Consider the following 14079-nt stretch of genomic DNA (forward strand, 5'->3'; position numbering starts at 1 on the left):
CTTCCGTCCGCTTACCCTGACCATTTTCCCCCTGCTCGTGTCGTGGCCCAACTGTACAGCGTCTTGGGACGTCCTCCCGACGTGAAAGGCGCTCTATAAATGGAATCTTGTTGTTGTTGTTGTTGTACCGCATAAGAGGTTAATTGAAAAATTGGAGGCCCACTGTATTAAGGGGACAGTAGCCGTTTTGATTAGGCACTGACTGAGTGACAGAATGCAGAGGGTTAATGGGTGCTTCTCCCAATGGAAGCTGGTGTGCAGCTGTGTATCCCAGGGATCGGTATTGGGACCACTGCTCTTTCTACTATATACTAATGATCTGGACTTGGGAATAGGGAGCATTATTTCCCAGTTTGCAGATGACACCAAGTTAGGTAGGGTAGTAAATAGTGAAGAAGATTGTGACGGACTGCAGGCAGACATGCACAGAATGCTGGAATGGGCTGACATGTGGCAGATGGATTTCAGTGTAGATAAGTGCGAGGTGATACACTTAGGTAGGAAAAATGATAGAAGGCAATATAGGCTTGGTAGCTCAATCTTAAAGGGGGTGAACGTGCAGAGAGATCTGGGCGTTCAAGTAAGCGATTCATTGAAGGTGGCAGAGCAGGTAGTTACGGCAGTAAAAAGGGCATTTCGTGTACTGTGCTTCATTGGTAGAGGCATGGAGTATAAGAGTAGGAAGGTTATGCTTAATCTGTACATAATACTGCTTAGGCCTCAGCTGGAGTACTGCGTCAAGTTCTGGGCACCTTACCTCAGGAAGGATATTCAGGTACTGGAAAGGGTGCAGAGGAGATTCTCGAGAATGGGGAAGCTTAGCTATGAGGACAGGCTGGAAAGTTAGGACTTTTCCCATTAGAGCAGAGATGGTTATGTGGGGACCTGATAGAGGTCTTCAAGATCATGCAAGGTTTCGATAGGCGAGACAGGGAAAATCTGTTTCCGCTGGTAGGTGTGTCTGTCACTCGTGGTCACAGTCTTAAGATATCTACCAAAAGAAGCAGAGGGGAGGTTACAAGAAATGTTTTCACTCAGCGAGTTTAGAATTTAGAATGATCTGCCTGAAAGGGCAGTGAAGTCCGATTCGACAACAGCTTTCAAGAGAGAACTGGTGGTAATGGCTGGGGCTTGAGAGATACAGGGAGGGTTTTTGTCGGAAAGTGTTGATGACAACAGTTTTGAGGGCGGCAGGGAATGATCCGGAGGAGAGGAAATTTATGATTCACGAAAGAGGGGCAAGTGAGGGTGCGGGGTACCCAGTAAGTTGGAGTGGGAGGAGGCCGTTTGTGCACATGTACTGTGGCGGTGTGAGGTAGGACTCGACTGTGAGTGCGGATAGGTTGAGAAAAGGTGAGGCGATGGGTGATCGACGTTCGAATGGTCGGAGAGTTCCGGTGTACAAAGGAAGCCTGGATGCGTTGTGAGCATAGCTCGCATGGCCAACGAGTTGAGTGGTGGAAATGTGCACAGTTTGTTTGCGGACGGGTTTGAGTTTTCTGGCGGAGGAGGCAATAGTGCTATCGTTTAGCCAGGCTGACACCTTTGCGGCTGATAATTCAATCTATAACCAGATGTGTGTAATGTAAGAAATCATGTTGGAATTGAGTGGAATATTATTCTCTGATGCAAGCGTTTCACCTTCAGCTGGTTACACTTAAACAGTAACCTTTGCACTCGCACTGGATTCCCAAAGCCTTGGCTCTTCCCATGCTGCACCCAGTATCTCTGTAATTGTGTAAGCTGTTTGGGAGCCCCTGTAGTGAGGTCGTGTCTCCTGTTCTAGACAGGGCGAATTGCATGTGCAAATGGGTGCATATGTGGATCTCTCAGGTGATTTAGGCAAGAGAACAACAATAATTTGCATATATGCATAGTGACGTCTGGGATATTGTCAATATACATAGATTGTAAATATTTTTCACAATTATCAAATGATGATAAAATTGCTTAACGAAGCGTTCCCCTTTGCTTTAAATGGGACACCATGTTATGTTCTTGAGCATTATACTTTTAGCGTGTACAACCGCCTGTACCAAGAGGAGGAATGATGGTGTTCGCAGTGAAGATGACAACTCCGCTAATATACAGGATTGAAAACATTTACCACCCGATTCTTGTTGCTGTTGGAGTTCCTGGCAAGTGGTTTAAATCATGTTTTAAATTAATATGCAGCAACGTTTGCAGCCTAACTATGTTTAGACTCCCCCTCTGAATGAGCAAGTTTGTGCTCTCGCCCTATATAACGACACGTAGACTAGTGGCTGACATTCAAATAAAATGCAAGGGGATGAGTTCCACTATTAGAACTGCGGTATTTAGAATATAATATTTCGGTATAAACAGATGGCTGGTTATAGAGATTTTATATAGCGTAAGAAACTATATTCTTCCTATTGATATCGCGCTTTAACATGTCGTTTATGGTGTTACGTCATCAAACTTGTTGCATTTTCAAAAAGGCGTTGACTTTATCATTGCCCATTTTTTTTTCATTTCAATTAGTGGTGTATAGTCTTTAACATCTTACCAAGTTCTGAGGCTGGTTGCCGTGCTTTGCGTTGTCTGGAAAGCGTGATAAGGTGCTCTATCAAAAAGGCAAATTTTCAGACTGGCACTGTTGGTAGCATTCTACCTTCTGATTCAGAGTTGTGAGGTTTAGTAACATGCCCGGGCGTTGACAGTTCACCGGAGCCTGACACTCAACACCAAAAACAAATTATATTTGTGTAGCGCGTTTCAAGCAGTGCAGCGTCTCAGAGCAATTAACAGTGGCGGAATATAACTCCAAATCAGAAAGAGAGTTGGTGACAATAAGCACTGTCGAAAACGAAGTCGGGACTTAGATAAGGGGAGAGAAGGAGAAAAGCGAACGGATGGAGGTGAGGCTGTTCCAGAATTTCGGGCAAACTGTGAAGTAAATTAATAACAATTATTTGAATCTATCTGTTGACTAAATTGAAACTGCAGTTCAAATTAAATAATCAGCTGAGTGCTAGACACGGCAGTTCAGCCATTGATCGTTAATTCAAGACACGGAACTGTGCTTTCATTACTGGTTGACAGATTTTGATTTAAAATGTGATTGAAAACAGGCTTTCAGATTCAAAAGCATCAATTGGTATATACATATATATATACATATATTACACAGTGTGCGTGTGTAGAAAGCCCCGAAATGCAGCTAGTATCAGTTTTAACCTGTATTTTTTGTGTCACCCTCGCCCAGTTGGTTGCACTCTCGCCTCTTGTCAAAACTTAGTCCTGTGCAGTTCTGTAGTGCAGTTGTAAGAGCACTCGCCACGCCGCAGGAGGATCCCGTTTCAATTCCCTGGCACGACGGAACGTTTGCAAATATCCTTCCTCCACAGACAGTTCTGTTTATGTAGGAACCCGATTGTTTGTCGTTCGATGGTTCGCATTCGCTGGGATAATAATCTGTTCAAAATAAATAAAAATATATAAAAAGCAATAATAATTTGGTCACTAAATTTGGACTGGTTGTCAGACACCGCTGTGCGTTATTGGCGACCGCGTTTCGTCCACAAAATGTATATTTCACAGATTATTCTGTGATGTACTTTGAAACGTCTCGAAGACGTGATACTGCGATATATCAAATGCCGTGTTTATTATTATTAAGGCTGTGGGATGAAGACCACACAAGCAATATTTGGTGTGTCGCTTCCAGAAAAATAACCTGTAAGAGCAACATACAAATCATATGGTTTTAATTTTGTAACGGCTTTGCCTAATTTCATATTGCTTAGTTACATGTGAAAATTCATACGTATTGTGAACACTAGTACAGACTCAGGAAAACAGAGACCACCAACAAGAGCTCGCTCGATTCTGTCAGTCTTTTACCAAAGACATCACCTGGGAGCAAGATGATCTCCAAAGAGACAGTGGATTCATCCACAAACCCTTCCAAGATTGATAGTGAGATACATATGAGCAGAGAGAGGCACAAATAGAGAGATGTAATAACCAAAACGTTGCGTTTCATACAGTGCCTTCTAATGTTGTTAGGAAGTTTCAAAGGACTTGAAAGGATATACTGCATAATGACTCCGCATTTTTCGAGCAAGACAATGCAGAAAATTGCGCCCAACATTTTCCTATAGATATTCCTGTGTTCAGTGATATTAATCGATTTTAACCTCGAAAGTAATCTGCCAATGTACGTTTATCAGCTTTCTACTTGCCTCATTGGGGAAGGTAAGCCATGTCTCCGTGGATCTGAGATAGCCCTAATATGACATACCTGGTAACGCAATGTTAGAAGCGAGCTAGCTCTTTTTGGTAATCTCTGCTTCCTGGTTCATGGGCCAGGAGGGTCTGCAGTATTCCAGGGTAGTAATGACAGCATAGTCCACCTTGTCTGATCGGCAGATCTGGAAGTGCAGACCTGTCACTGGGAGGTGGGAATCCTGCCATTCAGGGACTGAAAATCAAAGTCTTCATGGTTAGAGTTGTCCTGGCCGGCCTGACAATGGGAAACCTTGGCAAATTGTGCAATTCATAGCAAGTTGTGTTGGTTTAGATTGTTAGACTCCTCTTTGTAACTTTCCATGTCTCATTGTATCTATCCCTCTGTTTATCTGTGTGTACTTCGTTCTGTGTGTCTCTGTGTACCTCTCTCTTTCTGTCTATGTCGCTCTATATTTGTCTCCGTGTGTGTTTATGTGTAAATCTCTGTCTGTGTTTGTGTCCGCCACTCTGTTTATCTCTTTCTGTTTCAGTGTTTCTCTCCGTCTCTCAGTGAACACCCCTCTCTGCCGAAGTGCACTTCGCCATCTCTCCGCAACATCTATGTATTTGATCCCTGTATTTCTCCCTCTCTGTCATTTTGCGTCTGTCACTTTCTGTGAGCCTCGCTATATATATCACTCTTTTTGTGCTTCTATGTCTCTCCCTCATAAAACCTGTGGCTGTGTGTGTCATTCTCTGTGTGAGTGTATCTCATTGCCTTCGTTTCTCTGTATAAATCGCTCTGTTGATTTATATATGTATCAACAACAACAAGATTCCACTTATAGAGCGCCTTTCACGTCAGGAGGACGTCCCAAGGCGCTGCACAGTTGGGTCATGACCCGAGCAGGGGGGAAATGGTCAGGGTGAGGGGAGGGAAGGGAGGGAGAGAGGAGGGGGGAAATGGTCAGGGTGAGGGGAGGGAAGGGAGGGAGCGAGGAGGAGGAAGAGAGTCGAGAGGGGAGCTGAAGGCACGGTCAAAGAGAAAGGTTTTGAGACCGGCCTTGAAGGAGGAAAGGGAGGAAGCGGCGAAGGCACTGGGGGATGGAGTTCCAGAGCCTCGGGGCAGTGTTTTTATTGCAGATGCGCTCCAGAAACCCACCATTTCCCTGGAGCCAAATTCCCGGGTGTTTGTGAGAGGGGAAATGGCTCAGATCTCGTGTTCAGGGAATTATCGTGGCAGCAACTTCTCTTTATACAGAGACGGCGAGTCTATCACATCACAACCAGCTCCAGGGAATAGCAACGCGGCCACGTTCCCCCCATCGGAGATTAGGGCAGGAAATCACTGGTGTAAATATACTACACTCGTGGGCGGCCGAGAGCTCACATCACCAGAGAGCGAGCGAGTGGCCATCACTGTGCGGGGTAAGTGCGAGGGTCTGGACTCTCTCACCAATGCTCACTCGCTGTCCACTCCGGTCCAATAAAAGCAATGACAGCTCCACTCCACTCTCCCCTCTTTCCCCTTCCTCCTTCCTCTTAATCAATTAAATAATTCCTCTCTTTCCACACGCTCTGTGAAACGAGTCTCTCCCCGTTCCTCCTTCCCTCTACACCCTCGATTCATCCCTTCTTCTCTCGTCACCTCACCCCCTATTCTTCCCCACACACCTTTTATTCCCCCTCCCTCCCACACACCCTCCCACACTCTTCCTCCCAATCCTCTATTCCTCTCTCCCACCCCACCCACTATTCATCCTTCCCTCCCTTCTACCCTCACCCTCTTCTTCCCCCCCACATCCTTTATTACTCACTCCGTCCCACACTCTTCCTTCCAACCCTCTGTTCCTCACTCCCTCCCTCTCACACCATATATTCCTGACTTCCTCCCACACCTTCTATTCCCCTCTAACCCACTCCCTCTGTACCCTCTATTACCCTCTCCCTCCCTTCCTCCGACACCCTCTGTTGCGACATCCCTCCTACATACTCCCTCCCACATGTTCCCTGCCTCCCAGAGCCTCTATTTCCCTCTCCCGCCTGTAAATGTCTGGCTTCCTCTTGAATGGCTCTACGCTGTCTGATTGCACCCCCACTTTAGGCAGTGAGTCCCACCACCTCATGCTGTGTGAAATTGTTGCTCCTGAATTCTCTGTTTGATCCCCTGATGTGATCTTATACTGTTGTTCATAAAACATCTGAAGATCACACAAGAATTTCAGACTGAATTCCCGTTCTCCCGTCCCAGGCTGGAGCTTTGTGTTACCCCAGTCCGCGGCCTCACCGCCATCCTTGTCCACCCCATTCCCAGCCGTCGCTCCCCCTCTCTCTGTGTAAAGGAACACTTGCTGGGTTCTGTCCTGAACCTTCCCCTCAAGTCCTCACCCGTGTCCTGACACCACTCCAGGCTGAGAAACAAGCAAATGTTTATTTTTACTCTGATCTGAGCTGTCTTCATATCACCGAGCGAGCCTTGTGAGTTTATATTGACTGTGTTTTAATTCCAGATCCGCTCCAGAAACCCAACATTTCTCTGAAGCCAAATTCCCGGGAGTTTGTGAGAGGGAAAAGCGCTGAGATCTCATGTTCTGGCAATTATGTTAGCAGCAGTTTCTCTTTATACAGAGACGGCGAGTTTATCATATCACAAACAGCTCCAGAGAATAACAAGACAGCAATATTCACCATATCCGAGATCAGTGCAGGAAACTACACCTGTAACTATACTACTGTTATAGACGGCCGAGAGTTCACATCACCGGAGAGCGAGCGATTGGGAATCTCTGTGTCGGGTAAGAGCTCAGTAAAATCTCACACCATAACCTGTTTGTCTCTTGACCACTGACAGCAGCTCCTATTACAACCACTCTTTGCACCATCGATCGTATTTCCATGTTATCCCCGCACTCCCCATTTCGCTCCCTTTTTTGCTCCCTCTCACTACACTCCCCCGTCTACCCCCTCTTTAACCCCCTCTCTCTCTGCCTCCCAGACTCTCACCGCTCCCCCTTTCTCACCCTCTCTCAGCATTTCTCCTCCTCTCAAACAGCTCTTCCTGTTTCTCCCACTTCCCCACTCCACCTCGCCTCTCCCCTCTCTCCCCGTCCCCCTTATTTCCACCCTCTTAGCCCACTCTTAATCACCCTCTCGCACGTCCACCACACTCTCCCCACTCTCTCCCCCCTCTCCTCAATCTCCCACCCTCTCCCTCCTCTCTGCCCCTTCCATCCCCTTCTCCCCATCTCTCCCCTCTCTCCCCCTCCTCTCTCGCTTCTCCCTTTTCCCGTGTTCTCCCCTTCCACCCCTCTACACCTCATTACCTCTCTCCCCCCTCTCTCCTTTTTCTCCCACACTTGTCCTTGCACTCCATCTGTCTCTCTTCGCCTCTCTCACCATCTGCCCCATCTGTACCACCATGTCCCCCCTCTCCCATCCCCTCACTAGCACCTCTATCTATACCCATCTCCCCACTTCACTATCTCACTGACTAACACTTGCCCCGCACTCCCTCCCTCGCCCTCTTTTCTCACACCCTTTCCCCCATCTCTCACATCTCCGTCCCTCTCTCCCTCTCCTCCCCCATCTCTCCCCTCTTCCCCACACTCCCTCCCTCTCTCCCCTCTTTCTCCCCCTATCCCCACCTCTCTCCCTCCCTCTTCCATCCTCTCTCCCATCTTTCCCCTCCCTCTCTCCTTGCCACTTCTTGCTCCTTTTCCTCACTCGCTCACCCCTCCACCTCCTCTCTCTTCATCGCTCTCCCTCGCTCTTGCACGCGCTCCTCCTCCTATCTCCCTATCTTCCATTCTCTCTTCCTCTCTCCCCCCTTCTCCCCCTCTTTCCCACCATCTCGCCTCTCTCCCTCCCTCTCTCCCACTCTGTCCGCCACGGACTCCCCATCTCCCCACATTTCTCTCCCACTCTAACACCCTTCTCCCCACACTCTCTCCCCCTCTCTCACCACCCTGTCCCACTCCTCTTCCAGCCCTTCTTCCGAGTGTGCGTTGAGGCAGCTGCTGGAGATTAACCAACAAAACCGCATAGCCAATGATTGATAGAGAGCGCTGTCTGGCAAGCGCTCCTGGTGCTGGTCCAGCTTGGATCTCCCTCCCCGTTAGTGAGGGCTTTTGTTTTTACAGGGTTAACAAAAGCTGAGTGTGAGGATTCCCTGCCCCCAGTGACTGGTCTGAGCTTCCAGGTCCAACCGATGAGCCGGGCCGGGCTGTGCTGTGCATAGCAGTGAGTGCCAGGGAATATACCGGACCCGCCTGGCTCAGGAAGCGGACTAGCGTCCAACCAGAGTGTACTCGACTCTGATATTCCAACTCCACTTCTACCCTCACCCCCACCCCCCCGATTAGGTATCACCATGTCCACCCCCACCCCACCGATTAGATATCACCATGTCCATTTACTTTACCGTGAGATGTTCAATCACGCAGCAGTGCGGGTTAAGGAAGGAAGTGCTGTTTATTTTGCTTATGTCGACTTTCAAAATGCGTATAATGTGTTCCCAAAACATAAAATTATTAGCCAAATTGAAGGCCGTAGGATTAAGGGAGCAGTAAGGCAACATGGATCTGACATCGGCTGAAGACCCGAATAGAGGGCAGTGATGAGCAGTTGTTTTTCACGCTGGAGGAAAGTATATAGTGGAGTTGGTGCACAGGCTGGTGAAACGGGCAGAAACAGGGTAGAAGCTATTGAATGCAGAGCAGCGTGGAGTGATGCATTTTCAATGGAGGAACGAGCAGAGGCAATCAATATACGTTAAATGGTACAGTTTTAAAGGGGGCGCAGTCACAGAGAGATCTGGGGTTCACACATGCAAATCTTTCAATTGGTTAGGACGGGTTGGGGGACGCTACTAAAGAAGCGTACAGGTTACTGGACTTTACAAACAGCGAACAAAAGTAAGGAGTTTAAATTGAACCTTTGAAAATCGTTGCTCGGTTAGCAGCAGGAATACCGTATCCAATTCTGCGCACCGCGCTATAGAAAGGGACGTCAGAGCGTTGGAGAGACTGCGGAGGATATCTATTAGGATGTTGGGAGATTTTAGTCATGTGGCGAGACTGGAGAAGCCGGGACCGTTCAGCCTTAGAGCAGTGATTTCAGATTAAACGCCCTCTGAAGACGTAAAGCTATCGATAGTTCTCCCGGTCGCAGACCATTTTTTTCGGGGAGAAAATGACCGATCAGGAATGGAAATCAGGTTGTCGTTTATAAGCAGTCTGTTGTTTCCCCTCCTTCAGCAAGGATCTTCTTCGAAGCTCGTCACAGCCAGATATCCCCTCGTATGAGATTGTGCACCTCTCCCAAATACCAAAACATCGCAAGTATAATTTGCGGTATTAATTAACACATCAGTTACAGAAATCCTCCACCTTAGAACAGAGGTATAAGATAATTGGCAAAAGGACCAGAGGTGAGATGAGGAGAATGTGTTTTTATATATCCAGAGAAGTGGGTATGATGTGGAATGCATTGCCTGAAAGGGTGGTGGAAAACAGATGCGATCACAGCTTTCAAAAGGGAACGGGAGAGCTTCTTGACAAGGAAAATAAAAACTGCGGGTCCGTGAGATAAGAGCGGATCATCGGGACCGAGTCGGTGGTTCTTTCTAAGAAGCTCAACAGCGCAGATACGATGAGCCGAATTGCCTCCTTCTGTGCTCTAACATTCTGTTATTCTATGTAAGAGATTACCCATCCCCTGAGCTATACCCTCTAATCCTTCCTCTCGCATCCGCTTTCTATCTATCTTTAATCTCGCTTGTCGATTTACGTCTCTAACTGCTCCTGTGGTCACCTTGCCCCATACCCTCGCCCCTCCCGCCACCCCACCACCACCCCCAAACCCCCTCGCCAACCCCTTCCCTTGCTTTGCAGACAATGGGAATGCGTGTAGCGCTCCCAGGCGTTATCCTGTGCGAAGGGAACTACGTAAATGAGGGTTGTTGTTGTTGTTGTAACAGTCTTTTCGATCGAATAATCAGGAGAGCAAATTCCATTCCATTCCAACCACTGCCAAATATCCATGTGCCAACGGCGCAGGTGGAACCGTAGAAATATCCGCTTCAGTTGATGGCTGTGGTGTCTGTGCTGCTCTGTTGAAGTGCAATCATTTCAGTGGTGTTTACCTGTCCACAGGAGGAAGCCCATCGCTGTGCTTTAGATTGCTGAGTTGTCGCTGTGAAACTGGTTTGAATATTCCTCAGCATGATGATGAGTTTCCCCGTCTGTTGGACACCCGGTGACAAACAAAACCTCTCTCGCTTGAACGATCACGATTCAGTCACTGACAAGTGTTCTCTCTGTGTCTACCTCACAGGTTCCTTTTCCGCTCAGGAAAATGTGAATATCGTCCACATCAGCCTGGCGATCGCAGTGTCTCTGCTAATTGTTGTCCTGTTCGTGGTCGAATGCAGACCAATAAAAGAAGACAACAGTCAAGAGAGGGTCATTGAAGAAACGACCTTACCTTCCCACTGATCTCCTCAAAGCTCTCAGAATCCAGCTCGTCTCCAGCTTATCCTCTGTCTCAGGCCACAGTATCTTTCTCCCGTGATATAATTTCCTGCCTTTGCCTTTGCCTAAACAACTTGATCGATTCATTTAGCCCAGGGAACCTAACATGGCCTCCAACAGTATTCCAGGGAACCTACCATGGCCTCCAATAATAGCCCAGGGCACAGACCATGACCTCCAACAATAGCCCAGGACACTGCCAACATGGCACCTCCTCCAACAGCGCACCAGGCTGCACGGCTGGCAACCCAATACCCTGACCTCCAACAAATTGCCCAGGGCACGTGAGAGAAAGAAAAACTATGTGTGTGCGAGAGAGAGACAGTGTGTGAGAGAGCGAGAGACTGTGGGTGTGAGAGAGAGAGACTGTGTGTGTGAGAAAGTCGGACTGTGTGTGTGTGAGAGAAAAAGAGACTGTGTGTGTGAGAGAGACTGTTTGTGTGTGGGAAAGACACTGTGTGTGTGAGAAAGAGAATGTGTGAGAGAGAGAGAGAGAATGTGTTTGTGTGTGTGACAGAGAGAGAGAACGTGTGTGTGTGTGTGACAGAGAGGGAGACTGTGTGTGTGTGTGAGAGAGAGGGAGACTGTGTGCGTGTGTGAGAGAGAGAGAGACTCTGTGTGTGTGTGTGTGTGAGACGGAGAGAGAATTTGTGTGTGTGAGAGAGAGACTGTGGGGAGATGTCTGTGTCTCTGTGTCTCTGTATCTCTGTGTCTGTGGCTCTCTGTGTCTATGTCTCTGTCTCTGTGCCTGACCCCCCCCTCGCCCCCACATCCGAGGGCTCTGAGCCGCGCGGCATGCTGGGAGCTGTAGTTCCCGGGAGTCTGTGGCTGTGATGGTGACAGAGAGAGTGAGTCAGTGTGAGAGAGATAGCGACTGACCTGCGGACGTCATGTTTCTCTCTTTCCCTCTCTCTGTCTCTCTCTCTGTCACTCTCTCTCTCTCCCTCTCTGTCTGTGTAACTGCTGCCGCCGCCATTGCCCTTTGTCTCTGTCTCTCGCTCTCTCTCTCTCTCGAGCTGCCGCCCACGGTCTCCGGGCACCTGACGCCATGACGCTTTCAGGATGCGCTCGAGCCGACGTCAGCACGTCCATTCGTCTCGGTGTACGTGTGTGTTTGTGTGTGTGTGTAGCTGTGACAGCACGTACGGCACCGCCACCCAGTGCTCGCCTCCATTGTGTACGGCGCCGCAAACCCTGCGCCGACGGCCATGTTGTACGTCGCCGCAAACCCACCGCTGACCGCCATGTTGTACGGCACAGCTTCTCCGCTGTGTGGCTCTCAATCTCTTTCTCTCTCTCACGTATTGACCTTTAGCGCTTCCAACCAATTTAGTACCTACACTCTGTTCATTCATTTCTTATTTGTCCTGCTGCTGCGAGGCGCCTATTAGACAACAACAACAAAATTATATTTATAGACGCCACTCACGATGGGAGGACGTCCCACAGCGCTGAACATTCAGGTGTCGGGGCCCGAGCAGGGGGGCGGAGTGGGGGTGTGCGGTTGGTTAGGGCGGAGTGGTGGGGGTGAAGGGTGGGGGGAGGGATCCTTTAGAGTTGGGGCTGATGGTGAAAGGTGGAGGGAGGGGTTCGTGTTGGGGTGGGGAAGCGGTGGTGTAGGGATGGGGGAGTCGTGGTGTAGAGCTTACGGAAGGCAGGGAGATGGGAAGGAGACCAAAGGCACGTTCGAACAGAAGGGATTAGATATCGGCTTTCAAGGAGGAAATTGAGGAAACGAGGAGAAGGGATCGTGGGATGGAGTTTCAGAGTGTGGTGGCAGAGTGGCTGAAAGCCCGTGCACAGATGGTCGGGCGTGAGACATGGAACGGACCGGAGCATGAAGAACGGAGAGAGCGGGCCAGTTGGTAGAGAGTCAGGAGGTCAGAGAGGTAGGAGGGATCAAGGCCACGGATGTCCTTCAAGGTGACGACGAGTAACTTGAACTCGATCCTCTGGGGGACGTGGAGCCAGTGTAGTCGGGCGAGGCAGACAGTGATGGGGTCAAGGAGCCAGGTGCGCGAAAATACACGAGCTGCATAGTTTGGGGTGATCTGCAGCTTGTGAAGGGAAGAGTTCGGAAGGCCGACGAGGAGCGAGCTCTCGTAATCAGGCCTTGAGTTGACGATTACGTGGTTGAGGGTTTCGGCAGCCTGAGGGGTGAGACAATGGCGGAGTCTGGCAATATTACGGAGGTGGTGGTCGGCAGTGCCGGAAAATGCGCGGATGTGGGAGAAAAAGGACAAATCAGGGTCAAACAAGATGCCCAGGTTCCTGACTGGCTCAGTGAGGTTGAGTGTGCAGACGTGGAAGCTGATGATGCCAGGGCTTCAGAAGCGGAGGCGATGGCGCGAAGCAATCAGGAGGATCCTGGTCTTGCTGATGTTGAGATGGAGAAAGTTCGCCCTCGTACAGGACTTGATGTCGGACAGACAGTCGGTCAGGACGCCAGTAATTCACGAGATCAGCGTGCAAGCAGAGAGTTGCAGTTGGGTGTCATCCGCATACCTGCGGTTATTGACCCCATTGCTGCGGATGACGCCACCAAGAGGGAGAGTGAAAAAGAGGGGACAGAGGTCAGAGCACTGAGGAACACCGCACAAGACAATGCAGGTGCTGGAAGAGAAGCCGTCTGCCTCGACGTAGTGGTGGGGTTGTGAAGGTTCGGACCTGAACCAGTCAAGAAGAGAAGCTTGAAAGATGGTCCACTGAGTCAAATGCGACGGAGAGATCGAGAGTGACGGGGAGGCAGAAAGAGCCCCGGTCACACATGATCAGGATGTCGTTTGCGATTTTGACCAGAGCAGATTCCGAAACCCGCCTTGTGGGGATCACGGGGGGAGTTAGAGAAGAGGAAACAGCGAAGTTCGGTGGCAACGGCACTCTCAAGCTCCTTCGATAGAAAGCGGAGACTTGAGATAAGCCGGTGCATAAATAGCTGTGATGGGTCGACGGAAGGTTTCTTGAAATTGTGGTTGACAGTGGCTGTTTTGATGGGGGAGGGAACATTGCAAGATGACAGGAAGCGTTTAATGATGTCGGCGAGTAGTGCGGCAAGAGGAGGGGAATGGATGGGTCGAGGGAGCAGGTGGTGCACTTCATGGAGGTTACCGTGTTGAAGACAGAGGAGGGGGTGACAGGATCAAAGGTGCAGAAGTAGGGATGGGAAATCTAAAGCGCAATTGTGTGGGGTGGGAGTAAGGAGGGTTTGGAAATTGGGAGGGCAGTGGCAGCTGAGCGCAGTCCCTTGATTTTAGACTCGAGGTAGTCAAGCATTTCCTCGCAGTGAGAGTCAGAGGAAAGTGTCTGCGAGGCTTCTAGGGGTTGGTGAAGGAGCCGGTCAGTGGTGTAGAATAGG

General features: G+C 49.4%; 1 protein-coding gene across 1 annotated transcript; it reads left to right on the top strand.

Annotated features, from left to right (window-relative positions):
• The first annotated feature begins 5340 nt into the window (after positions 1-5340).
• LOC121851788 (immunoglobulin superfamily member 1-like) lies at positions 5341-10910 on the top strand. Its single transcript, XM_042345873.1, has 3 exons — positions 5341-5622; positions 6705-6989; positions 10528-10910. Exons 1-3 carry the CDS (start codon positions 5400-5402, stop codon positions 10686-10688), a joined length of 669 nt encoding a protein of 222 aa, XP_042201807.1. The 5' UTR covers positions 5341-5399; the 3' UTR covers positions 10689-10910.
• The last annotated feature ends 3169 nt before the right edge of the window (positions 10911-14079 follow it).

The sequence above is a fragment of the Callorhinchus milii genome, unplaced genomic scaffold (genome assembly GCF_018977255.1).
Source record: "Callorhinchus milii isolate IMCB2004 unplaced genomic scaffold, IMCB_Cmil_1.0 Scaffold133, whole genome shotgun sequence".
NCBI lineage: Eukaryota > Metazoa > Chordata > Chondrichthyes > Chimaeriformes > Callorhinchidae > Callorhinchus > Callorhinchus milii.